The 27,913-nt window shown below is 40.2% G+C and overlaps 1 protein-coding gene and 1 long non-coding RNA gene across 2 annotated transcripts in view; one reads left to right on the top strand and one right to left on the bottom strand.

Moving 5' to 3' along the window:
- syt7a (synaptotagmin VIIa) overlaps window positions 1-27,913 on the top strand; it is a 74,064-nt gene that overhangs the window by 13,123 nt on the left and 33,028 nt on the right. The window contains exon 2 of the mRNA XM_034879368.1: window positions 16,495-16,598. Within this exon, the coding sequence (XP_034735259.1) occupies window positions 16,495-16,598 (104 nt within the window). The remainder of the gene's footprint in view (window positions 1-16,494; window positions 16,599-27,913) is intronic.
- Window positions 610-27,913, bottom strand: LOC117949264. Its single transcript, XR_004657658.1, has 5 exons — window positions 27,772-27,913; window positions 21,729-21,737; window positions 12,358-12,361; window positions 10,392-10,398; window positions 610-620 (listed from the first exon to the last, which is right to left on the bottom strand). It is a non-coding gene; the product is annotated as an uncharacterized LOC117949264 (long non-coding RNA).

The raw sequence follows: 27,913 nt of genomic DNA, 5'->3' as shown, positions 1-27,913 counted from the left end.
CCCACTGCTAATACCCGTATCAATTCGGCTCGGCTCGACACGGCTACGGGGCCCTGTCCTCCATTTTCCATTGCAGATTTAGTAGTTTAGGAAACTGCCGTGACCTAACGAGACACACACACGGAGGCAGCAAAAGGAAAACACATGCTAAACTACGTCAACACGGCGGGTTTGTTCAGGACACCCCCGTCTGTCGCCAGCAATGATGACGCAGGAATTAGCGGCAATTCTCTCCGTCCTATCAGTAGTCAGGTGCAGGTTTTCACGTCACCTTTTGGTATCGCCTCAGCTTGCTTGGAACCTCGACGGAGGTGATACTAAAAAAAGTACCTGTTGCAAGGTACCAGGGACTTTTTTCAAAATGGAAAGCCAAAAAGGACGAGTAGGGTCAAGGCAAGTTGAGCAGGTACCATATAATGGAAAACGCCAATAAACAGCAAAAGAGCTCACAAATAACGCACTAATGAATTATCTCTAATCACTTACTTGAGATTGTTTCCTGTAGCGATTTAGGTTCGACTGTGTAGTTTTTCTGGTAGGTTTTCCGAGATGAACAAAGACGGGGCGGATGTCACTCCTCAGCAGAAAGCTGCTCCTTCTAATGGCAGCAAAGTAAACAGCTAAGTCAACTTAGTGAAGAAAAGTGCCGGTCCTAGAAGTTATTCTCCTCTTTAGTGAACAAGATGGCTGTACTCTCTCCCTTCTGCAGGTTAGATGAAATGTCTGGTTGAACAGCGATTTCTCAGAATCTAAAACATGAAAACAGTTGACTGTGCATCTCTTGAAGCGGCCGCAATGGAAAGACAAGGGTGTGGAATCCTGCGTCTGTGTCCTGGGTGGTACTGCAGGGAATCCCCAGTGTTTCCGTGATTTCGTCTAATGGTAAGCCAGGACCTGAATTCAAACCTTTAGGTAACACTTAGGTGAGAACTGCAACATCTGGAGTGTTTTTCCGCCTTTTGGCTTGTCCAGGCTGTGTCTCTGCAACTAGGCCTTTGCTTTGTTAGAGGCCATGTGTTTGATTAAAGCACCCGCATGGTTAGGTTCTAACATTGCACATCAGACGTAGCTGATGATTGACAGCCATGTGGCTCCCAGCTTCTTCTGACAGTCTTCCTCCTTCTAAAAGCGCCTGGCAAGCCTCATCAAGGACTGTTCACGGACACTCCATTGACATGAGACATAGCCAGAAAGGGTCATGTATAAATCATGAGTCGCCCAATGTTACGTAGCAGAGCCTATAAATGGATGTAAAATGTTTTGTGCTATATATATATGTTTGGTATTTACCGTCAGTCCCTGTATTACATGATGAGTTGTGAAAATGATGAAATGACAGGCCTTGCTTTATCAGTGGGAATATTATCATTCAGTGCCGAGCGATTTTGCATTCACCTCTGTTTCTGTTTAAATCCAGAGCCACGTTCATACCCTCCCCTTAACTCCCCTGTAATATTAATATAATGTAATAGGCTATTTGTATTAAATATTTATTTCTGTGTCATATTTGCATCTCATAAATGGCTAGTCAGTATTACTTTAGATTACCTTTGAAATTTAAAAAATCACAGGACTAGGACAGAATGAGAATGGAAGAAGAGCAAAGGAGTGTGTGAGCTGGGAATCGCTTCGGGAAGTTCATTGTAAAAAAAGCTTCCTATGTCCTTTTGGCAGCTCCATTTTACTCTTCTGCTTTTTCTTTTTCTAAACACAGCGCTCTCTTCTCCGTCGCCCTCTGTCTATTACCCACTGTTTGCAGCAGCACTTTGTGTAATGTGCTCCAGACAGATTTGACAGGCTGGTTGTGGACCAAAAAATCCCTCATGTTAGAGTACTATCTACCGAGAGATCACAAGCCAAGGTATGTAGAGTCTGGGAGGTTCAGGTGGAAGAGTGAAAAAGAGTGGCAGGTGAAGCCTGGTTCATGAGGAAACCAGGATTTTTAACAATACATAAACACAGTTTAAAAGTTTGAACATTAAATTGAACATTTAATTTTTAAATATGTGGGGCTTATTTAAATTAGATTAGTATTTTTCCAGGAGAAAATGTAAGTACATTATCTTTGAGGTGTAAAGACAGAAAAACAAACATACATAATCATTTGATGCTCTGGTTTTATGAATAACTTCTTATGACTTTTATATGTGTTGATTGGTTATATTGGAGTGTATGACCATATTTAATATATATATATATATAGTATGTAGTGCTGACCTGAGGTCATTACTGTGTGCAGTGACTGGGAAGAAAAATCCATTGCGTGCAGTTATTGTTGTGCCGTTCCATTGGTTTGAGGCAGTACTGTTCTAAAATCAGGCTATGCACTCGATGCTCCAGCTGTTTGATGCTGCTTTGGAACCTGAATTGGGAATGGAAACCTGTATGTCTAATTAAGCCACTCGTTGAACCACCTGCATAGGTTTCATTTACAGATGTGGCACTCTGCTTTGTTCATTCTTTTTCTACAAAATATATAGCAGCTGTCATTTTAGCATGAAATGCAATTGGACGAAATTTCTGTAGCGTGTAGTTGTATCCAGTCATAATACTGTGATAACGAAAGTGTACAAACGGACATGCAGTCACAAACGGTACATGCCTAAAATAGCAGATTCCTGCAGGCAGTTTGCCCGGTAATAGCAATTGGACTTTGGCAAGAATTTCCTGGAAATGCTGGAATCTTGGGGCTGTACGAGTGACTGACCATCTTTTCTAAGGTTATGTTTGCATTTGGAACTAAAAAGCATCTTATCTGATCACCAGTGAGCAGTTCTAAACACAGGTGTAATTGCACACACATAGCTTTGAGGCTCTTCGGGGACTGAATCACTCAAACAGCGTTCAGAGGGGGTCAGTGATGCATGTAACTGAATATTCAGTGTAACGTGAAAGCAAGGGCCGTGGGGTCATCTTCAACTTTGTAGAACATGCATACAGCATGACAAGTTGTTTGTTTGTGCAATAAGCATGCACAGTGTTTTCAAGGCAATTCATGAGGGGAGGTACCAAACAGCATTTTTTATCTCTGTGTTTGTTTTTATGTTCAGCACTGGTTGCAGTTTTCCACAATGCAGTCACTTTAAGACTAATTGTGAAGCCAAGTGGGATTTGCAGCTTAATCTAGACACATTCTGGATAGAGTTGGTCTGAACAGGGCATGACACACATGTGGAAGGTCCGTTCTCTGACAGGACTGTGGGCCACAACCTGCCAACAATAAGGCTAAGTAGGATTTGTCAGAATCGTAGCCAACTGGAAAAGGAAAAAAAACGATGTAATATAAACAATACTTGTTCCGATAAAACTATAACCGACTTGGAAACCATCACTGTCTGCATCAAAGTGCAAAAGTTGCACAATTGTTTTAGGAGGGAAATTAGTGATACGAAGATTTTTATGATGAGTAAGCCTTGCGTTTTCCTTTTTGGCTTTGCAGTGGAAAGCAGGCTAATAAAAAGCTTTAAGCATCTGTAGGCCTGCGTGCCCATGCTTGCGCTCTCTCTTCCTCCAGCCACAGCCAGCAATACACATGGTCTCCTTTCCCCCTCCCCAGCCTCTAGCCCCCCAACAAGTACAGCCTCAAGGTAGGGCATGCTGACAGTCCTCTGTCACGTCACGCACTCTGGACTAGTCCTATTTTGGGTGCTTTTTGAGCAAAGGTTTACACAATCTCTCCAGGCCAGATGCAGAAAAAAGGGACACTTCCGACCCCTTCCCTACATCATCCATTTAGGACCACTCAACAATACAAAATGTAGGAAGGCTGTGGAGGTGGCACTTGTCATTCCGCCGGTTGCTGTAGACCAGAGGTCGAGGATCCAAAAAGGAAGCACAGATTTTTGTACTGTTTGTATCCATTGTTCCTCCTGTTCCTTTTCCCCTCATTTCCCTCAGCTCAGGTCCCGTTGTCAGCCCACACAGGAATCCTCCAGAACAGCCTGGTGAATCACCCTGCATCCACAAGCTAAGCACAGCACACATTCTAACAATTATACAAATAGGCATGGACACATATCTCCACACACATACTCCCCTCTGAACCTTACATTTCATCTGCGCATCAATTAGTGCTTTGAAATGTTATAATGCTTGCCACTTTACACATACCCATTAGCTAACTGGCAGTGATTTGGGTAAAACCATTCCATTAACTTGTGAATAGCCACTGATTTTCAAACAGATGTCATGTGTTCACTCCACAAAACACTTAAGTGCTTGATCTAATATTTATTTTACTTTTCGGACTTAATTGCATTTTTTTTTTGGCCTTGTGATTTTAACTAGGAGTCTACAGCCACATTAGCTGCAGTGCTCTGAGCAAAATGCTTATTTCAACAATCTAACATGCCCACAGTGACAATGCTAAGATTCTGATTTGTAGCAGGTATAATGTACACCATATTCATCTTTAGTATGTGGTGTTAGCATGTTAACATTTTATAGTTATTAGCACTATGTACAGCTAAGGCTGGTGGAAATCTCATTGTCTTTTTAAGTATTTGTATAAAAACCAAAGTATTGAACAAATTCAAATTTTGATGGTGCAAGATGGAAGGAGATCCCCAGAGTACCATTAATTTAACCCAAGGGTGATATGACCATCTGGACCGAATTCCACACCAGTCCATTTAGTAGTTGTGAGATATATCAGTCTGAACCAAAGTGAGGAGCTAACTAGTCTCATGCTGCCAGACCCTCCTCCAAAGGGTGCTGAAGGAGGGTCTGGCAACTCCAAATAGCATTCGGGGATGGGAGGAAACATTCTCTGGTTTAATGGCCTTTCTTTAAATTAATCAGAATCTTGATGGATGGTGCTAAACTCCGCACAGGGACACTTCAAAATAGTTTTGCAAGAAAAAACTCAGATTGGACAGATAGCCTATCTAGCTGTGTCAATTTACTGAGAAGCAGTCAATAATAGTCCACATTAATCCAACAAATTTAAAATTCCAACATATAGAAAGTGCCAGGAAACCGAAAATACATGCATTCGTTGGAATTTCCTGCTGCATGGGAGTAATACCGGAAGTTAAACGTCAAGGATATAGACTAGGAGCTAACTGACTGATGCTATGCAGCATGGCTAAAGATGACCTCTGAACTTTCTTCACCAAATGGAACCCATCCTAATCAATCTACTAACATGATTTTTTACGAAAGATCAGAAAAGATAATCTGGCAAACCCTCTATTTAATACAACCAAATCTTCTCTTCTGATCTAACAGGAACCTCTGTTTGTTCCTGGATTATCTTTGTGTTCTTAAGAGCCCCTTAATCGTTTTAAAGGTCAGGTTGCATACACATCACACAATCACACAGTTATTGTCCTTTTAGCAATTTAACAGACCTCGTAGAGACACAGAGCTGAGAGGCTGCCTCAACAGCATCCGTTATTCTTCGCCAACTCCATGCTGGCCCATTACACATGACGACAGTTATAGCTCTCTTCAAGAGAGTTAATAAATCACCCACGGCTCAGGTTAGCTCAGCCTCTTTGTTTTTCATTCCAATCACAATAAATAATGCTCATAATGCCAGTTAGATTATTTGTGACAACTTAGTTTGCATGTCCCCTGGTCAGGCTTTGCCCAGCTCTGAGCTCTCAAGTGGGCACCAAGTAAATTGAGAAAGTGACGGAAAACAAGGCTACAACACGCCTTCCACAATTAATCGTATATTTGTAGTAGCAATACTGTGCCTTTCACTATTTCCCCGCCAAAGAGACACTTAAGGGGATTTCCGGTAATAACTTAAATCTCTTCTTTCTCACTCTCCAGCCTGAACTCAGACTCCCTCTATTATTTCTCCACTCAGCTACACCTGCAATAGTTAGTCAAATAACATCCTTGTCATGATGTAGGGGTGATAATGTCAAGTAGGTATGAGAGCTGTGTGTATGTGTCACTCTGCTTAATGGAAGCAGCCAAGCCTGCCATTTATTCTCTGCTGCCCTGCCAGCCAGATGGAAGACATCGCCCTGTTGGTAGACGTGACAAACACTGACATCCTGCACGATGCTGCAGGTATTATTGCCACTCCTTAACTCCGAGGTGATATTGACTGCAGCAGCTTATATCTCCACAAATGCCACTATTAAAATGCTTGCGAGTAAGAATTAAGACAAGCCATTACAGTATGGAGCAAGGCTAAAATGGCCTCAGGTGCTGTGTAATTGAGTTAACGTGGAAGGAAAATTACAGGCTGCTTCCAGCAGAAGTGAAGGCCAGAAGGACCAGTAGTTGTGGAAAACTATATTTCCCATGAGCCCTTAACTGTATTCTGCTGCGAGCAAGCAGCTGCATGGCATTGTCAATATGTCTCATTCTGCTCAGTAGTACCCAGCTGTAAATTGTTGACAGTTATACAAGCAAACACATGAATGTGCAGTCAAGCAACAGACAGCAGTGCTGAAGGCCCATCTAAAAGGACCCTGTGCTTATGAAGAGCAAATTATGTTTTTACAGAGCTGACTGTCTGCAAAAAGTAAAACTTCATTCTGTGGAACATGAAGCAGATTAAATTGTATTATTAATTATTAAATGTGTTTTTTGGAAGAAACTCACTTATGAGTCAGAGAATTCAGATATATTAAAAGCTACAGTAGACGTAGAGTTATAGGATGTATTTCATTACTTTAATTTGTCCTTCCATTGACATTGGTTGATGCTAATGACAGTTATTTTCTGTGGTGTCTATCCAGCTGGAGTCTAAAAGCAGAGGGGTACTTAAATCTCCTTCTGACACTGAGCCAATGTAGTGTCTTCCCCGGGTCCTCTGCTCAGGCCACATCACTGAAGAGGACAGGATCCCTTCAACCATGGGGGAGCTTTACCTTTAATGCACAGCGGCTGACAAAGAAGGTCACCGGGGGGAGGAAGGTGCTCACTGGAGGGATGGGATTCTCTTTTCCATCAGATGGAAGAAGCAGCTAATGAACAAATACAACACACCCTGTAGAAGAGTTACACTCTTTCCCTCTGCACTCTTATGACTGTGTAAATTACAGTTCTGCAGCCAGGTCATTACCTCAAAAGCAACCTTTCAGCGTCCTTTACTTAACTGTCGCACACTTCTACATCCTCCCCTCGTCAGAACTCCTGACACCGTGAAAAGGTTGTGGTCACAGGTGAGGCAGAATGATCAGACATCACACCAGCCGAGGGTACAAGTCAGTCAGTGTAAGGTTTTGTCTCCAGGGAACGTGAGTGCCATTTGCTGAAATATAGGCAGACATACAGATGCAGAGAAAGACACGCATGGATGGCATCAGGTCACGTGAAGTCTATATTTTAGAGGCTTTTTTTATGGAGTCTTAAGGGAGACGACTTTGGCTGAGTTCATGATCGAGTCAATACTATAACCTGTGGCTAGAGGCGAGTGTTTGCCAGGTCCTGTGTTTTTACTGCATGGTCTGTCCAGACAGGTAATAAAGTCCTTTAACATGCAGTATTTAATTGAATGAAGAAGGCCTCCAGGTAGTCATGAATTTGAATTGATTAATTTATGACAAATGGAGCCTGTCTGGCTTTTTCCCCAGATAGACTGGTGTCTGTATTGGTTGTGAATAGTTATGTAAACGTCTTATGCTAAGCCCATTGTATAGTTTCATGGTGTTCGAAGAGATTTTATAAAACCATAACGGAGATGCTGGGACTAGGCGGCTTCACTTTCATTCAACTGTCATTTGCTGTAACTCTCATTCAATTAAAGTTGCACTTGTCCTGCCAATACTTTAATTACACCCTCAATAATTGTTTTCCCATTTTTGATGGAGTGAGATTATTAAGGCTGATATTTTTATATGAAGAGGGGCACTGGAAATTAGACATGGATACAAAAGCGCACAAGTATCCACACATGAACACACATACCATGAATGCATGTGACTCTGCCCTGTATCCTTAGGCAAATACAATTGACTTTGACTTGGATTAGATTTTATACTGCCACCCACATAATACATTTGGAGCATCTGAGGCCTCTTTGTCTTGGTTGATGTCACCAGCAGTGAGCCAATGATGTGGGCAGATGGGGGACTGTATGCATATGCACAAGCTTCACAAATTGCTCCTCAATAGCATTACAGTTGGGTCCCTCTTCACTAACTCCCACTCTGCTTTTTCCTGCACTGTTCTCTTTCCACTTTCTTGGTTCCTTCACATCCCTAAAGTGCATCTGTTCCCACTCATGTCACTGTGCTTAAGCTGTGTCAAGTGGAAGAGTATATGTGTGTGTGTTAGTGTTTGCAATTTTGACCATGTGATTTTTTTATTTTTTTTTAAAAAGATTAAATTTTTTGAATGGCTTTAACTAAAACACAACTTTTTGCAGATGGTGAAGGTGAAACAGCAATGAATTAGAAGTGACTGTAAATTAGAGCACAGAGGACAAGAAGGTGAAAAAGTGAACAAAGGCGGACCAGGCAACCAGGCAAAATGTTAGGCACAGCTCACAAGACTATTACCATTCAGTGAGGAGCTGTTTTATTGCGAACCCTAACCTTGCTCACAACCAATAAAATAGGCTACATACAGGCATTGTAATGCCCATGAACCTGGAATAATGTTAGTCATGGTTGACTTAGTTTAAAGCTCTCGAGGTCATTACTGAGATGGACACTAGTCTACCTCCAGAGTATCAACAGCCACCATGTGGACTTAGGTCAATAAAGTCCGGCGCATCAGTGGGACGGGTGAGTAATGGGTTCTTTTTAAATGTGTGAGCCACACCATCTTTAAGCTCAGGGGCTACTAAACAAAAGAAGCTCATTTAGCGTGATCAGGTTTCTGAAACATATTAGTCCTTCGTCCCAGTGAGACACTCAGGACAGGAGGGGAAAGTAGGAAGAGTACTTAGAAAAGATGAGAAAGATGAAGTCTAGGTGAAGCCAAGAGGTACAACGTGTAATCTGTGATCATATTTATGAAGATATTCTTCAATCCTGTCAGATCTGAAACAATCAAAGATACCTCAATATTTAATTAGCTGGTAAATTGCACTGACAAATATGCACCTCTAAATTTATATCCAAGAAGGCAGATGAGTTTTCTTTTTTTAAAGTAGTGTTTTAGAATCATTCGGTGATATATGACTGTAATCCATTATTAATGTGTGTTTGATGCGAGGCAGGGGCACTTACAAATTGGAAAACAAGTGGGTCCGTGAGGAGGCAGCAGGAGAGAGTCCTTGGTAAATGTGTTGAGTCCTTTCTTGTTCCTTACATATGAAAGTCATCCATTTCAATCTGACCAGTTAATTCAGTCTTTCTGAGGCATCGCTGGGGGAGACACTGATAGATTTTGCGATATCAAGGCCATGCATACTGGAAAACGCCCTCATCAAACACATCGGGAGAATTAGATTTAACCAAAATGTTATCTATACCTCTCATCAATAATTTTATTAAAAGTAAATAATATTCATTTACCTCCCACTGCGATCACGCCTGTGAAGGAAATGAGCTCAAAATCAATGTGTTGCTTTCAGTTTCTGGAAACTAGGACTTCACAGTTTTTACTAAAACATTCTAAATATTAATAGTTTTATGAAGCACCAGCCTCTTACAAAAGAATAGTCGGAAGAACAATAGGTGTTGGAAAGAAGTATAGAAGTCCACCAGCAGAGCTGATACTCTATATGATTCTTTAAATATGCTGAAAAGAAAAACATATTCAGTGAGAAAACCTTCATTATTTTTGATTGCAATATATCATTTTGACAATTGAGTATGTTACTTACACACAGAAGTTAAGCTATTCATTGAACGTTCTACTTTGAGCGTCCTACTGGTTGCTTTTCACAGACACTCCTGAGTATTTACCATTAGCATACAGTTGATAAGAAAACAGAGTATTTAACATAACATTTTTCATTTATAATATTATTTATCACCTAAATAATTACATGAAAATGTTACATTACAATGAAATGGTCTATGCCAAATGTTATCTAAGCATTGTACTATCTGAGCTAAGGACTCATAAATGTACATTATGAAATTAACTGTTTGCCCAACTCACATAAGAAAATTAGTGTGTTGGACAAAAATAGCATCTTTTCAGCATCAGTTGAATGGCAGAGTCATAGAAACAATAATTATGTTCCCTTGTATATTAAAACATTATCACAGCTTCCGTTCACTTACACCCCAAATGTCCAGATCTCACTCGCTTTTATGGGTAATTCACCTATTCAGTATCAGTGGTGCTAATAAGATGATGGTGCCATTACAGGTGACAGCAGGCATTAGTCACATGACGTCTTACTGGTCCGACTCCAGCCCGGCTTGTCACTGAACTGAGATGGATCTTATGCCTCATCTGAGAGCAGACAGAACGTGGGTGGCAGTCGTCTTACTCCCGCTGCGAAACAGCCTCTGTGACAGCACAGCAGTGCTGCAGCTGAGCCACAGGAGCATATAGGGACAGAGGACAGCCAAAGCTCTCTGTAGCCTACAGGGGATGCAAGAGACACTCACTTTCACCACAGGTGCTCTCCACCTGTCAAAATTTCATTGGTTGCTCTACACATCCCTGTGATTTAAAGCACATGGGGCTCTAGTGTCCATTGTGGACTGGGATTTCTAAGCGGTAAAGGACCATGCCAGAATTGTGTCCTTCATTTCCCCATGTACTGCATATAGCATATACTCAATAATATACCATCAATTTCCATTATTTACCATACCTGTCAGATCCATTTGATTTTGAATTTTGATGCAAACTCAGTTTAGATCCATCACAGATTACATTATGTTGTATAAGTCGTTTATCGTTGTGTTTTAATGTACCATTAAGGGGTGGTAGCAACCACTGAAATCCAACAATTTGTACGAGTTCCCTGCCAAAATCAAACTCAGGAACACAAACATTAAACACATGTGAATGTGTTGTCAAGGATCACGTAAATGTGTAGCTTCTTGTGTTTAGCACTAGAAAGCACCAACCTGAAAAACTTTGCTAAACAGTTACAGCTCTTTTATTCATAAAACAATATCATGCAACAAGTTAAATAAGAATTAAAGAGGATTGAATCCCACCCAGATCTCGGGTGTATTTTCATACCCCATTGAAATGAATAGAAACTAAAAGTCTGTTTGGAAATTTGGAAAATGTATTCATCAGTCCCAAGTTGTGTTATGCTTTAAAAATGGACAATAATGCCAACATGTAAATAAAGTATTAGTATACATCTGTAAAAATTGTCTGCTGAGAATTTATTGAACCCCAAAACATGCTGACCAACCAGCAAACCATAGGAAAGGAGGAGAAAATTACCTTGCTTGACCACCCTAAACCTTGTAAAACATTTTTTAGAACAGTTTAAAAGATATTTGAAGCACAATTCTACAACATTATAATAGTTTAAAAGATGTTTGACATTTTCAGTGAACTGCAATGTACTAACTTACTTACACATACAATCTCAACTGATTATCCTCCGTCACTAGTCTCTTTTTTTTTCTCTCTCACTTTTGTCTCAATGTGGTTTAAGACGTGTGTCTATTCTCCTACATGCGCTCACAATCAAACCTGATAGACAACCTTTCGTACAAAACTAAAGCAACGAGCCGTTAGAAAGTGCCGATATTTGTGTTAAAATGTAAGGAGTAAAAGTTAAAAGTTGCCACAAAAATAAAAGGTAAAGTAAAAATATCTGAAAAATCTACTTGAGTACAGTAACTTTGTACTTTGTACTTCGTACTTTGTTACTTCCCATCTCTGCCTGCTTTCCATGACATTTTGTCTCAAGCAAATGCCTATTAAGGCTTGCCAGACTGGCTGGCTTTGCAACAACAGTAAATGGGCTAAACGGGCCAAAATACTTTGAGCATGCCACAGCACTGGTAGCAACCACCTCTGAGCTCACTGTGTGAAATATTATCTCATCAGTTTATTTGACATAATGGCATTATTTAACTGGAACCACCGTAATTGTTCATTTTATTCACATCTGTGAATTTTACGCTCTTCCAACACAAATTATCTTGTGCGACTGAGCAAGGGAGAAATATTTAGATTGGAAATCTTCAAATGCACGTGCTGTTTACAACAACAGAGTCTTGAGAAATAACTCTAGCAATAAGCTGCAGCATAAAATTGAGCCACAAGGGAAATGGAAGCGATTTAAAACACTCAGTATCACAACATAACTAAAAGTAACAGTTTGCAATTGCACACAGATTTTGCCTCAGAGGGGACAGATCTGTAAAGACATCTGAGTGACATTGGAGGATTACCCCAACAGCAGCTCAGTGGTTATAAAGCAGCGAGAACCCAGACTCCTGTACAAGGAGGGGGCACTTTGAAGTAGCGATTAGGCTGTGAGCTTTGCACCCAGAGCTTCTGAGGCACTGCCCTCTCCACCTCAGTCAGAGCATAAAGATGCAGTGTGGCAGCTTTGCTGAGTGGACACTGCTCCAGTTCCGCCTGTCCAATTAGCAATTTCTTCTACCCCTGAGGACTGGTCCCTTTCTGCTTGGCTTAGCTCTCTGCATGTGGGCCAGATCACCGACGTGTACGGTCCCACTCTCCACAGTAATGCTTGTTGTACTCATTGCTGCTATGCACTAAGAGCACTCCATACTAAAGACTCTGTACCTGTCTACAAGTTCTGCCTCTGTGTCCACATTTAACCTCAGCAGTACTTGGTCTTTGTTGTCTTATTCAGGCAGAGGGTTTATTGCAAGCTCATTTACACCATCACCGTTGCTACTTACCCTGCCATTTATTTTCTCTTTCATGTGCATATAAAAGAGATAGCCACTGAAATCTGAAACAAACAGGTGACTTTTAAGTTCAAGAGTGTTCTGACTTCTAAAGGCTTCTGATCAAAGGGCGCAATGGCTTGTTCAGCTCACTTTTCAGTATCCCGTCCTGCCATTTTGGATGTGACTCATTGCTCTCAAGTATTTTTTATTCCTTACTTAACAGTACAGTACTTGAGTAAATGTTTCATTCCACCACTGCCGTTTGAATATTTCATGCTCAAAGTTTTGTTTTGTTCAAAGTGAAAGATGAATTGAATTTTCTGAGTGCTAGGATAGCTGTGTGCAGTACAGACATAAACAGCTATAGTGCTGAAGATTTGCATATTACATTACATGTCATTTAACTGACGCTTTTATCCAAAGCGATTACAATTGCTATGTATCAGGAGGTTAAGGGGTTAGGTGTCATATCCACACGCAATCACCACCCAAACTATGATGACCAATTATCTGGGAGGGATTGATAACACTGTTACAAAGAGAGTTGTTTGAATGCTTCCAGTTATATTGTTGACATGTAACTGTAGCAGAACAAAAAACTCTGGCTCAAGCACAATGGATTAGCAGTCCATATTTCCGTAATATGTCAACGCAGTCTATTTCCCTTTTTTTATTCCTCTGCACTGCCTGCACACAGCCTCTGTAGCTGTTAAAGAGGGAGTTATATTCCATGAAGTGGGAATCCAGCTTCCCATTTACTGAGTGTAAAAATGTGGCCTCTGTGGATGCTTTATTTTATTTGGAAGCTTTGTACTCCATCAGCTCTCATGACAGACACAGATCATAAACCATAGCACCCTTCAACCCCCCCCCCCCCCCCCCCCCCCCGACCTTCAGGAAGAGCAAGGGACGTGGGGCCCTACATCAGCTGCTGGCTTTCACGTATCCACTTGACTCTCTAAGCCTTTTAGAAATCACAACATCCATCACAGAGCCACTAAGCACTGATGCTCTCATAGATGGCCTTAGCTGGAGAACAGTTTCCTTATTTAAGATCCATTGTTTCCCTTGCCGATGTTGTGGTATCTAATGCAGTCAACTTTATTGACCCCTCCATGAATATACAGTAGCAGAGTACATATAAGCTGTGTCTATTTCTGTACATCTATGAATAGTTATATTCATCATTCATCAGATGGCTGTGTTTCACTGACCCTCTCAAGTTCAGGGGGACATGGACGTGTCTTTTTGCCATTAGCCGTCTTTGTGACAGTAGATAAATAATGTGGGTGTCTTGTAACGACTATTACGCTGCTGACATCCATACCTTTACAATCAGAACAGTCGAGTCGGATTGAGTGTTTTCCAGTCGGGAGCCGTCGCTGTTGTCAGGAAATAAACTTGTGTAGTGTGTAATGTTTAAGATGTTTAGGATTTTCATTTTTCAGGCAATTCAAGAGACTGGCTGGAGGGAGGACCTGCTTTGGAAGAGATGTTGTAGGGTCGCCACTTGATGAAGAGTGTAACCCTTTACTGGAGTTGACTTATGTTTCTTATCCTATGCACTATGCATTAAAGCATAAAAGGGTTTGTTAATACATTGTAGCTCAATGAAAAGAAACCATTATTCAACAGAAAATGCTGCTCTTGAACTCTTTATTCCAAAAATCCACTAAGGTGCATAACGCAGATGAAAAACTTTGTTGCTCCACTTTGTACCTGAAATCAAAAATGTACTCAAAAAGGCAGGGAAGAAGAAGAAGAAGAAAAAGACTGCTAGCAATTAAACCTGAATGTAAACAATGCAAATTTGCTCAGCAAATATTTTCTGAGCAGGGAAATGCATTTGTTGAGCAAATACTGAATCTCTGCTTACAATAAAACTCCACAGGGCATCCTTAAATGTCATACATACAAGAGGATTGTATCACTGTGAGAAGATGTAGTAGAGTAGTGAATTAAAGATAATATATAAAGAGTGGAAGGGTTGGCCATGTGTTTGTCTGGTTCCACCAATGTACATTGCTGTCCCTCCTTTTCTGCTATCTATTTTTCAAGGGCAACATTGCTCTATATGGGGCTTAACGCAGCCCAGAATGGCATTTTACTACTACTGCTATGTTAACACTTGAAAAAAATGGAGGCAGCGGTGGCAACCGCTCGCCCTCTGAAACCAACTTAACAGGGAAAGCATGGAAAAGGTAAAAATAAGCAGTTGGTAACACCATGTTACAGTCTTGACGGACATTTCCAGTTTTGCATGAGGAATATATATACATTTCTTTAATGGTTATGACTGAAATCAGGACAATAAACATAAGAACAGCGGAGTAAAATTATTTTACTGACGACTCACCTTCAGCTCTCCCTAAAGTGAACTACATTCTCTCATCCACAACCCAAGATTTTCTTTTTTTGTGCCATTTCCATACACATGTCTGTGTAAATGCACTAACTAATTGGTTAATTTGTTACAGTCACACTCAGAATTTGTTGTCTCATGGGATTTTGAAGGACTGTCTAACAGTAGACAATCATTATCTAGCCTTCATCAAGTTTGCTGTCCAGGGTCTGTGCTGTTCTGTATGAACTTTCACTTTTCTGACTGCAAGTGGCCTCAGGTGTCCTGTCAACTTCAAAACAGTATGAGGGCTGAGTGAAGGTTGTGGAAAGCAGTGCTGATCCCGTTCTTATTTTCCATATGAAACAGGTTTACCCACCACTGTTCCTCCTTTTTGAGCTAGTCTGTTCCTAGAAGACACGGTGAGGTGGAGAATAAAGCAAAGATTAGATGGAACAGTGAGATGAAAAGGCCAGTTGTGACAAGCAAAAGAAGGAAAAGAGACAGCAATTTGGAAGAAGACAAACCCTGTTATCTACAGGAAAATATGGGTGTTTATCAGTGTTTGTCACTCAGTGGTGTAAAAATGCATTCTGACACCCGTTTATCACTGTATATTTAGGAATTAGAATTGTTAGAATGGAAATCGCAAATTTGAATACATTTGCATCCTCTCGCTGTGCAAATATCAAAGCTCAATGAGGCTTTATATCCTTGTCTTCTAAAGTGAAGGCCATTGAATTGTTTAAAATGTGTGCAACTTGAAATGCAAAGTGCTCACGAGTTTAGATCTACTCATTGTAACAGAATCATAACCAGCATGTAAACAGAACGCAAGCGCACAGATGCAGATGTGAATTGTCTTTCACACACACACACACACACACACACACACACACACACACACACACACACACACACACACAGAAACACACATTATCTCAGCAAAAGATGGTGTTTTTTTACGACTCTCTTTCAGAGCCACCTCTTTCACTGGGCACCTACTGATGCCCATTAATCATGCGCTCTCTTGTATTGTCAGCCCAGCCTTCCTCCCCCTCCTCTCTTCACTTTAAGCGTGTCAGTTAACAAACTTTGACACTATGACAGTGATGTGTGTGCAACTGAGTGATGCCTGGTTACAGCCCTTATTGGAAAGGTATTGAAATGCTCCGGCCTGAGAAAGGGGAAGTGAAGGGATTGTTTTTCTCAGCTCCTTATGACAGAATGTATAAATGGCAGCTTTGCCTAGCTATTGAATTAGAAGAAGATGGAGAGTTTTGTTTTGGGTACCGTCTTTGACAACATGATATTTCTGTGGCGTACATTCAGCTCTGCGGCAAAAAATTCCATGGGAAGAAAATGAAATGAAATGAAGAAAATAAAACCATGGATACATGCAAAAAAAGCATCACTCCTTGTATGTGTTTGTGTGTACAGGCTCAGTGTCCCTCAGTGTATTCCTGGTCTCCCTCGCAGTGACAGTGTGTGCTGTTTGGCTGGTGGCTCTCTGTGGCGTCTGTGGTTGGTGTCAACGCAAGATGGTGAGTTTACACACACACACACACACTGACGCGCACACTCACGCGCACACTCACGCACACACACACACACACACACACACAAAGAGACAACAATGTGATCAAATATAGAAATATGTGCAATTATTATATGCAGTCTTGTTGAACTGAGAATTTTCTGTTACATGACAGCTATTGTAATGAAGACATATTAACAGTAGTGCAAGAAGTATTCAGATCTTTTAATTGTTTAACAATACCAATACAGTGTGAAAAGACTACATTACAAGTTAAAGTCCTTCATTTGAAATCCTACTCAAGTAAACATACATAAATACAGGCAGCAAAATGCACTTACAGTATCATAAGTAAAAGTAGCTTTACTTGTTCTGATAAAAAACCACCCCTGTGCAGCACCACCTTCTGACAGCAGATAAAAGTGTGGTTTTAGTGGTACTGAGTAACTAATTAACATAATTGTAGAGTAATGGCTGACCTATTATGTTTGTTATTTATCATTATCATACTATTTAAAGTCAATGGCTGGATATGATAGTTTTAAAATGATATTTTAACAGCAGTGGCTCTCACAACATTAAGTGTTTGGAGTGTGGGAAACAACCATGCGCATGCCCAAAGACGCCTTGTGGGGCTGATTGTATGCTGCAATCTGATTGGCTAATTATTAACTGCTAGCTTGTCCGAGAAGACGCTGTTTTGCATTCCCTGTATGTTATTCGGAGGAGGTAGCTGGGCAAGAACAGGCTTTCAAGATCTTGAGCGTCGCTCTGAAAAGATTAACGTTACCAAATGTGAAAGTAGCATGGCAACCATGGAGATAGAACAGTGACAGTAACCTGTGGTATTGAAAATAGAATTTGGAATTGAAACAATAAATATTGGCTATAAAGAGATTTTATAAATTGTCACTGGTTTTCAGTTTCAACTTTCTGTCACTGTTTTGGCGTAAGGAGGAAGGGCCTGAGGGGAGGGTCAAAGAGGGCGAGGATTACAGGTAACTTACACAGGCTACTGGCGAGAGACTGCACCTCCACAGAAATCCTCCCAGATATATCAAAACTGCATATCTGCAATGTCTTCCTCAAATTCACCTAGAACCTCCAAATCTCAAGTAACTCTGTTTATCTATTTTTTTCACATAGATGCAGACGTTTAGTGTTGACTTTTGATGTAGGCCTAGCTGTGCTGTGTTGGCAGAGGAAAGCACTGTTCTCTTAATTTAGCACACGTCAGCTAACTTGTGGCTAATTGTAGCTAAGTCTCCCGCCGGGGATGTCAATCTATCTTCTATAATCTCCCATTTATGATAACAGTAATTCCGGTCCTTTAGGACTACTAAGGCCAGTGTTGTTGCTGCTGCGCCAGGCTTGACTTGCTTGTGTCTCTCATTGGCTCAGTCATGGATGTATTAAACTCCGCTCTCTCTACCTGCCACGAATGTATGGCTGTAACCTGGAGCGTCCCATGTCATGCCATCCCATCTCATGCCATTCCACCTGGTGCCAACCCCGAGCTTCTATTTTTCAAAATAAAAGCTTGCGTCTGGAATAAAATAAGTTTACGCCAACTATCAGCAGCGATAAACAGACTTACTTGAGATTTGGAGGTTCCAGGTAAACTTGAGAAAGACATGGCAGATATGCGGTTTTAACACATCTGTGAGGATTCCTGTGCAGGTGTGGTGTCTCGCCAGTAACGTATGTAAATCACCTGTAAACTACGCCCTCTTTGTCCGTCCCCTCAGGCCCCTCCTCCCTATGCCAAAACAGTGACAGAAAATTTAAACAGAAAAGCAGTGACCTTGTAAAAATGTTGACAGCGTAAAAAGAAAAAACTGTCACAGAAAAGACATAGACATCAAGAAAAAATGTAGATTGACAGTGAATCATCATAATGCATAAAAAATGTCAAAGTAATAATATAAAATGGATTGTGAGATTATTACTTTTTATGTTTGTCTTTATATATCAGCTCAACATTTTTCAGTGCCAATATTTCTTGTTTTAATGCCAAATTCTATTTTCAATACCAGAGGTTACTGTCACTGTTCTAGCTCCATAGGCAACATGGTAAAACTGCTGAAACCAACCTAACTGGTACCCAAATTGATAGCGCAGACACACAGGGGAAAGGTTTAACAGCACGTTGAGGAGAAGAGGAATGGCTCTGTTGGATTATCACCTGTGTTAAACTGTGTGGGAAAATGTGACAAAGTGCATTATGTCAAACTGTAAAGTTCTGTAATGTTTGTGTTTTGCATCTGCGCAGAGTAGCAAGGCTAGTTATCTCCCGACCATCTTGTTCCACCTAAAACCTGCCCCTGTGACATGTCATTGCATAGTTGATGTGGAGCTCGTTTACCCACTTTGTTTACTGTTTTTTTTGTCTACTTTAAAACGATTTTTGCTGCACACATTTTCATTCATTCTTTGGGAATTGAACTGAATCTTTGCATTTTGTGAAATAATTTACCTCTCTGGGCCCCAAACTGTCACTTATGTAAAAGAGAAGGCAAGAGAGGAATTTTCTCTTTGGTGGAACTGCTAACAATTTATTGACATCTAAAACACAGGCTGCATCTCATCTCTCTTATTTGATAGCTCCTCGGTCGGTCCTTGGCTGAACCGGAAGTTATTCTGTCTGTCCTCCATGAACCGTGACCGAGGAGCGAGCATCGAGGAGGGATCGTCGAGGAGCTTTAGGTGAGGATACATGAGAGTAGCCTTCCTGGAAGCCATCCAGCTAAAGGAGTTGCTAACCCTGCCCACATAGCTGAAAAATTCATGGAACACAAGCGGTGCATCTTATAGCTCTTAAATTGCCTCCTCGAGTCATCCACTTGCCTCCCTTCCTCTCGTCTTAGTCCCTCCCACCGAGGAGGCACGGGAGAGACGCGAGGAAACCACGGGAGGAGAGAGGCAACATGTGTTTTTGGAGGGATGAGACATCCTTTCCTCTGAACCGTCACATGAATCCATCAGCTGTTTGGGCGGAGGCAGCAACTCCTTCAGCTGCACGGCTTCTGGGAAGGCTGCTCTTGTGTTTCCTCGGCTACAGCTCCTCGATGCCCGCTCCTCGGCGCCAAAATAAGAGCTTTGAGACAGCCTTCACGAAGGAGGGACAGAACAACTTCCGTTTCAGTTGAGGATCTATCAAATTAGGGTTATGAAATGCAGCCAAGTTCGTCTCATCACTCTAAACACATTAACATGTTTCCTCTCTCCTCCCATCATTTCCTCATGTGTCTCCCGTGCTATCTCGATGGGAAAAAGAATCCCAAACTACACACTTTTTTATTTGAGGGCTTGCAAGCCAACAGGGTTGGGAACCACTGGTTTAATGCACAATATTGTATATACTATGCACAATTCATCGTATGTTTTTATGTGAAAGCTTACTCTATAATGTAGTGACTGTATCTGGCAAATAAAATGTAGAGTGGAGAAATAAATCCAACAAAATGGAAATACACGTGCACTGGTGGAATGTAAGTACATCGGGCTACCTCAAGTACTGTACTTACGTAGGCCTACAATTTTTAGGTCTCTAACTTGAGTATTTCCGTTTAATACTTTATACTTTTACTTTTACATTTATTTGGGAAGATAAATTAATTCAGATTCAGATTAATTATTTCAAAATATAAATAAACTGATACATATATATGTATATACATATATATGTATATATATATATACATGTGTATACTGCATATACGGTAATAATATATAAAGTAGTTAGTGGGCCTAGTTAGAAATACCTAGGCCCACCTTTACCAGCTGCAACATTAGTAACACGTCTACATCAATGCATCACTAAATATAACTCAGTGATACTGTATACTATACATCATTCTGAAATGGGAACATTTTTCTAATGAGTACTTTTTGTACTTTAAGTGTATGTTGATGCTAATACTCTCTTACTTAAGTAAGACATTGAATGCAGGACATTGCTTGTACGATGTTTAATATTTTTATTTCACACTGGGATTTTACTTTTGTGAAAAATTTTACTTAAACACAGTACCTATTTACTTTCTACGAGTGCATATTCCTGCAGAGAAACAATGGCCACAGTTGCAGGAGAAAGAGAACACAGATCAAGCAGACTGACCTCTAATAGAGGGCATGTCATTGTGATTATGTGGTATGAAATGTGATTGATTAAAGTGAGGCAACTACTCATTAAGCAGACAGAGCTGTATGGCAGAGGGCAACTTCACTTGACTGATTTCTTTTAGATTTGCATGCCTTTAATGTTAATTGATTTCTGATTCCTCCTGTGCTTGTACAACCCACGAGCACAGGTCACATATTTTAAGTTTAATGTTGGCTCGAACTTGTTTAAGCTCGCCATTACACTGCTGTGAAACTTATTGGTCCACAGATGGCAGGATTTGGCATTGCATCAAGCTTTACACACCACATGCCTCTCTACATTGTGTCATTTGCATTGCTTGAATCCCGAGAAGGTGACTGTAACCTGTAACCAGGGATGAAATGGTCCGTGCTAAAATGGGACAGTTGTGCAGCACAGTTTTTGTATTATTTGCTTTGCTGGAACGTTGTGTTATATTTGATTCCACTTCAAAGAAAATGGAGCAGCGAATGACTTTTAGGTTCCAGCTGTGGATGGAGGTAGTTCTGCTCCCAGCACCTTAGAAAGTGCTCTAGGTCCTCTCCTGAGCACTGCTGTAAATGGATCTCATTTCTATCCTGTGACAGTGTTGCGTAGCAGCCACAGAGCAGCTTGCCTGGGATAGGATGATGATCTTTCGAGCTTACGAGCTTGTGAAAGCCCCTTTCAACCACATCATCACATACAAGATGATGTGCTTTTTTCTCAATGGAGATGCTATGCATGTTTATTTTTCTTTCTTATCAGTGCACCTTGGTTACTTGCAGGGTGTGTGGTGGTAGTGGGGTAACAGTAGTGTGACTGAGATAAACGGCAGTCATTTCTATGATAATAAATGTGTTATTAATTATGCACTACACGTTGACAAAGCATAAATACTTGTAATCTCGTTAAAATCATTTTTCACCGTAATATAATCTTTAAGGTGTCATGCTTTCTTTGTGTGACTATCAACCATGAAGGCGTAGCCGTTGTACAATCTGTTTGTCTTACAGAAACTGTCTCCACTTCCTCACTTCCCTTGATCTCTTGATGTTATTTTCCATGGTAGCACTATATTCCCTGAACACATGATTAAAATGTATATCATTTGCATAAACATGGTTACCTTCAACTCCCCATTATAGATGCATACTGTATTTAGTATACTTGAAATTCATGCAGGCCTATTTTCTACTTACAAATATTTTCTCATTTGGTAAAAAAGTGCCAGTTAATGCTCATTTTACATAAATCTACTACAAGGCAGGCCATGTCTTAAACTTTCATTTATGATATTTTTAAGTGTACTCTTTGACAGTGTCAGCTTTCATAAGAACAAATGTGTGCCTCAAGCTTCACGTGTCAGATGTGAGTGGGCCCATGCCAGTTTTGGTAATGATTCATAGGTTAATGGACAAGACATTTTGGGTGAGTGTTGCTTTTGGTGTTTTAGCTTTGGCAACCATTGGGATGGGGTTTATTTAAAAAGTCCTCATGTGCAGTCATCCTGAAGCCTCCCTCCTGCTGCTTGTTATTCAAGCCCCCTGGAAAAAACTGTGCATTGAATGCTATCGTCCCCTTCTGCTGCCTGCTAAGTCTGTTTGGTTTTTGCTGTTTATAGATGCATCAACATGACATTTTTAGAATATGTGCTGAGCCAATAAAATGATTCTCTAAGCAACTTAACATTTTTCACTCAGGTTTCACAGCAAGTATTCTTCTATATTGATTGATTATGTTTGGTTTTATGTCGGCCTTTAACACTTTTTTTTGTAATCAGAGACATAGGTGTTAACCACAATGACAAAACAAATGGTAATATGGTTAGTAAGCTGCTGCGTTGTGGAGCTGATGATTATCAGCAGGGGCTCGTGTTGTAGGTGCTGGATGGGATTTTTGGATATTAGAGGTGGTGCAGCTAACATCTGTTTGAGCAGCAGTGGCTGTTTGGCATTCAAAAACCCTCTGCTTGCTCCTGTGAGCCCTGTGCCGATTGATCCATGACATAGTTGTGAGTTGTGATTGTACTTGACCAGAGTCACAGCTTGATTTATCCCTGTATCAACAACCTTCAGTATTTTTTGTTGCATTAACTGGGAGATAGGAGTTCACAGTTGTTAGGAAGATCACAGAAATTATTCCAATCAGAGAACAGAGAAGATGTTATAATAATTATAGAATGTTGGGAAACAATTGGTAATATTAGAATAAGAGCACATTACTTGGATCCAAAGCCTCAACCTGTCACATTTAAGTGACTGATGGCATTGGCAGTGTTCCCAGTGATATGTTAACTTGATGTCTCTGCAATTACATGCTTATATTTGGGGGCGTTTCCCTTTGATTAGTGAATGTGGCTAGACAGGAAAGGAGGAGAGAGATGGGGGATGACATAAAGCAAAGGGCCACAGGTCAGATTTGAACCTGGCCGCTGCAAGACTCGCTCTTACTGGGTGAGCTAGAGGCCGTCCCTTACATGCTTACATGCTTTTTTGATAATGATTAATGACATGATTTTTTAATGTAAGAGAATTCAACACAAGAACATAGGTATGAAAAATATTGTTTTGGCAGATGCTGAAAACAAATGATTGCCTGATTATAGCAGGGGACAACCATTTTAATAGTGCACTCTTCTCTAATTATGGTGTGATATGGGTAATATTGAGCGAGCATGTAGGCTCATGCTGCCTGCTAATTCACAGCAAACAAACACAGCTGGGTGTTGGAAGGCAGTGCACTGCCAACTGTGAAAGAGAGAGTGGTAGTTTCACTCCGTTTCCTCTCATCTCTGGATTCTTCAAGAAAACCCTCAGCATCACCCTAGGCAGCCTGAAGCCAAGTCTTTTCTCACTCATCTGCAATCCTGTTGCAAAATAACTAGGCCCTGTACATGTCTAGCCTCTGTGGAACCCCTTCCCTTTTGCGTATACATCCATTTGGACGCCTGTACAAATAACTGAATCAGTAAGTAAACACATTAATCTGTATCTGTTATTAGGTTAATAATTATTAATTTGTGATTAAGTGTTTATAACTCATTAAATATATCCTATTTCAGCCCACTTTTGTCAACATACTGTTTACTGTTTATATTTCACTAACAATTTTCTTTACTTTGTCAAACAGTTATTTCATATACATAACACAATGGTGGAAATGACTAACCATGTTTTTTGGACAATCTCCTGAGAAAGGATTACTGTATTCACTGGAAGAATGTTTTTATTTGCATCAAGGCAAATCGGTTTTCAAATTGCTCTGTCTGATGCAACACACAGGTAAAACTTCAGTAAGCAAAAGGTGCAATCCATATACTGCATATACAGTACATAAAAGATAGCCCAGTGTTATGTCTGAAAACACAGGATCTGATCCTGCTGTTGTACAAGACAATACAGGACGTAATATTAAATAACAACTCAATCTGACATCTTTAAATTGTTAAAATCATCTTAGTCTAAATTATAAAACTTCTCTAATACTGCTCAAGATTTAATTTCATCAGTAGTTTTTGTAAACATAATAGTAAAACTGATCAACATGGCTGACAGCCTGTAAAAGAGGCTCTATATTTATCTGGCCAACAGTAATAGTTTACCTATATTGCTAATAACTGACATATATTTTATAAAATTGCTTAATTTCTAGGCTTTTTGAGCACCCTCCGTATGATAGGGCCCCCCACTACGACACACCTTCTCACGTACTGTACTATACATCAGTAATGTCATTTAAACACTCTCTTTTGGGGTTTAATTATTAAAAGTGTTAGTGGATTGTTCCTTTTTTTTCGGTCCAAGTTGAGACTTGCTGCGATTTGTCTCATAATTGGTTCATCATATCAATTGGAGCTATTTTGTACTTGTGGCTCAGAACCAGACAGCACTGAAAACTTTAATCGTGTGAAACCCTTAGTTGCTTAACAAAAAGACAGCTGGTTTAAATTAGAAGTATTTTCAAGGGTATTTGAGCAGAGGAGGAAGGGGGCAATTGCTCACTCCTTCATTAGTATGCTTTAACCCTTATTTGTGGTTTAGAGCAGAGCGTGTGTGTGTGTGTGTGTCTGTTGTCTTTGTGTTTGTGTGTGTCATCTGTGTCTGTTGTATGTGTCTCTGTTCTTTTTTTTCTTTCTTTTAAAAATATTCCAAAAGTTGAATACTAAAAAAATCAATACTATTTAAATGCTGAAATGACCATTTAAATGTGAGTGTTTAATAAATGTGTTGGCTAAGGTTAATTAATCTCCCTCATCTTAGTACAGGGAGGAGTGACAGTCTGTGGCTGGAAATTGGAAGGACGAGATATTGTGATGACATGACATTAAAATCGATATCCAATGAGCCAAAACGCTTATGTTAACATTAGTGTTGCAAGTTATAGTACCGTTAGCATTGCAGGGAGCTTCATGGAGACAGCTATAGTTTATGTTTTCTGCCCTATCTGTCAGTTTGCTTTGACTTCATTTACCACCTTCTAACAGCTGTATTCTCAGCAGACGTGGAAAGTCTGAACATTTATGATTGAGATCAATTTGAATCAGACTTGCAGTGTATGTGTGAGGTCATTACGTAGACATTTCCTGGAAGTTTGTGTTGGACAAACTTTTGGTCAGTTATAGCCTGATTTGCGCAATATCACTTGCAATTTGTATTTATAGCGTCCCCTGGTGTTCAATTTGAATAAAACTTTCAGGACAGGGTTCAGGTACTTATGAGGCAATATCCTGAGATATTTGTGATGATTGGACAATGACTATGTGATTTATAGTTAAATGTGTGTAATGCCACTCACATCTTGCACTTTTAGTGCCCCCTAGTGGCGCATGTATATAAAACTGTCTAGGTATTTGTGGGGCACTTATCTGAACCTACCCTGTGAGGTTTGTGATGATTGGCCTTACAGTTGCTGATTTGTCTTCATTTAGGTCCAGAGCCACGCCCCTTTCAAAGTTCCTTGGTGAATAACTTGTAATTTAGAAATGGACATGCTTTATACAACTTGTAATAAGCTTGATCCATTGATGGTTCACTGAAAGGTTTGTGGCGATTGGAGCTACGGTGGTAGGAAGAGATCTCCAAAATGTGTTTTAGGGTTCTTCCACTTTGCGGTTTGAGCCCTAAAAATCTGACTATGGCAACGTGAACGAATGCAGCTTCTTCCTCTCTGGTTGCAAGTCGCAATTAAAAAGAAGTAGGAGAAGAACTTAATATACAGTCTATGGTCTGTGTCCGCGAGCCGCAAACTGACAGGGAGTGTCCCTCCCCAATGTAAGTCGAGTGCAGATTTAAGTCGCCCATGCGTCACTTTGCGACTAGTGAAGATGTGAGTTGCCACAAGCAGCATACAAGATACTAACGACATAGTTCTGTAATGTCAGAATACTTAACAAAGTTCGTTCACTGCTGAACAAGATATGCTAAATCTGAGCATGCGCAACTAACATTTGCACTCGACCAGAGCCGGTCTGACTCGACTCTCATCTGGTATGACACGTTATGCCGTAAACAGTTTAAATCTGAGCGTGCCCAACTCAAATCTGCACTCAACTTACCTTACTTGTTATCCCTTAAAAATTTCAGCTCATGGGAAAGAAAGAAATAGGTCAATACAGAATGCGGAGTTTTTAACCAAATATGGACTTCTAAGTATGTATTTACTGAAGTCAAAGGTAAAGCTGGGTGCTTAGTTTGTGGTGAACAGAGCGCTGTGTTAAAGGATTATAATTTGCCAAAAACAGAAAGCCATTTTCTGAAGGAGAGTTTATTATAGAGTGTTTGGTGTACTCTGCTGCTCAAATATTAATCTGGGCTATGAACATTAGGGTCTGTCACTTCCTGATGTGAGTCAAGTACAGATTTTGTCAATGTTTTGTCAGAGTTTGCATGCGTCAATTTGCGACGTGTGCAGATGTGAGTTGCATCAAGTAGCCTAGAAGATGCTAGCGTGAGACTTCTGCAATGTCAATACACTAAAAATTTACCTAGTTAACAAAGTTTGTTTACTGCTGGCCGCAAACTAGCAATAAAACAAAACAAAGGCTGTCACTTGAATGGTGTTTTGAGCTATCGTTAGCAATCAATCATGGATAGCTCAAACGTTTTTGAAAGGATTTCAATCTTCTGTTATTGTTTGTAATAAGAAAAGTTTATTTTATGTATTTCACAAATTTCAGTATGACACGTTATGCCGTAAACCTTTTAAATCCAAGCATGTGCAACTAACATCTGCACTGGACCAGACTTACATTGGGCAGTGACGGGGTCTAACCCATTTATGGACTCAAAACAAGTGATTTGGCCTTGATTTGCATTATAACTGTTTATGTTTTGGAAGAAAAGAAGGATGGCCCTCAGAACTAACAATGTGTGGTACTTTTACTTTCAATTGATTGTTGAAAATGTTTTATGGGATGGTCTGAACTAAAAGTGCACATTATACCTAAGGGTCTTATATGTCATGTGTGACGTATGTTGTTATTACATGTGCATACACTTTTATAGATTTTTGATGAATTAAAACTGAATAGTTTTGGATTTATTACCCCTTGTCCAATTTCTCTACATGAGAGAGATACCCCCGCCCTGTTTCTTTTTTCAAATGTAACTAAGTAACTTTTACTTAAAGTACATTTTAAATGAACTACTTATTACTTTTACTTAAGTAATGTTTTAGTTTTTTTACTTGTAGATGAGTAATATTTCATCAAAGTATTGGTACTTTTACTTGTGTACAATATTTTAGTACTTTTTCCACCTCTGATTCTCAATAACGTAACAATCTGCAAAGAAAGAAAGAAATAGGTTGCTTGTTAATCACTAAAATGGTAGTGAAAGGCTGTCACTGACAGCACCGTTTGGCTTAGTTATTGATGTCGTTAGCGTCGTGGCAAACACTATTGCTACTTAGTTTATGACTTTATGATTTCGAACATGTCATTGTGCTAACCGAGCACTGTTAGCCGTTTCACCGTACTTGCTATATCAGTTTTTGTTGAATTGTCTTTGTTGCTGTTTGCTTGTGCTGGAAAATGAATGTTAACAAAGTTGTGCACGATGCGCCATGACGTAGGTCCCCTTCAAGGCCAGGCTAATTTAGAAGTCCCTCTAGTGGACAGAACGTGTAACAACAACAACATACTTATAGTGGCATTGACAATGCATAAACCTGTGTTGTGTTGTGTTGTGTTGTGCGTG

This window comes from Etheostoma cragini, chromosome 8 (genome assembly GCF_013103735.1).
Source record: "Etheostoma cragini isolate CJK2018 chromosome 8, CSU_Ecrag_1.0, whole genome shotgun sequence".
In the NCBI taxonomy this organism is placed as follows: domain Eukaryota; kingdom Metazoa; phylum Chordata; class Actinopteri; order Perciformes; family Percidae; genus Etheostoma; species Etheostoma cragini.
Note: the sequence above shows the minus strand (reverse complement) of the source record. Positions and strands in the feature narration are given on the sequence as shown.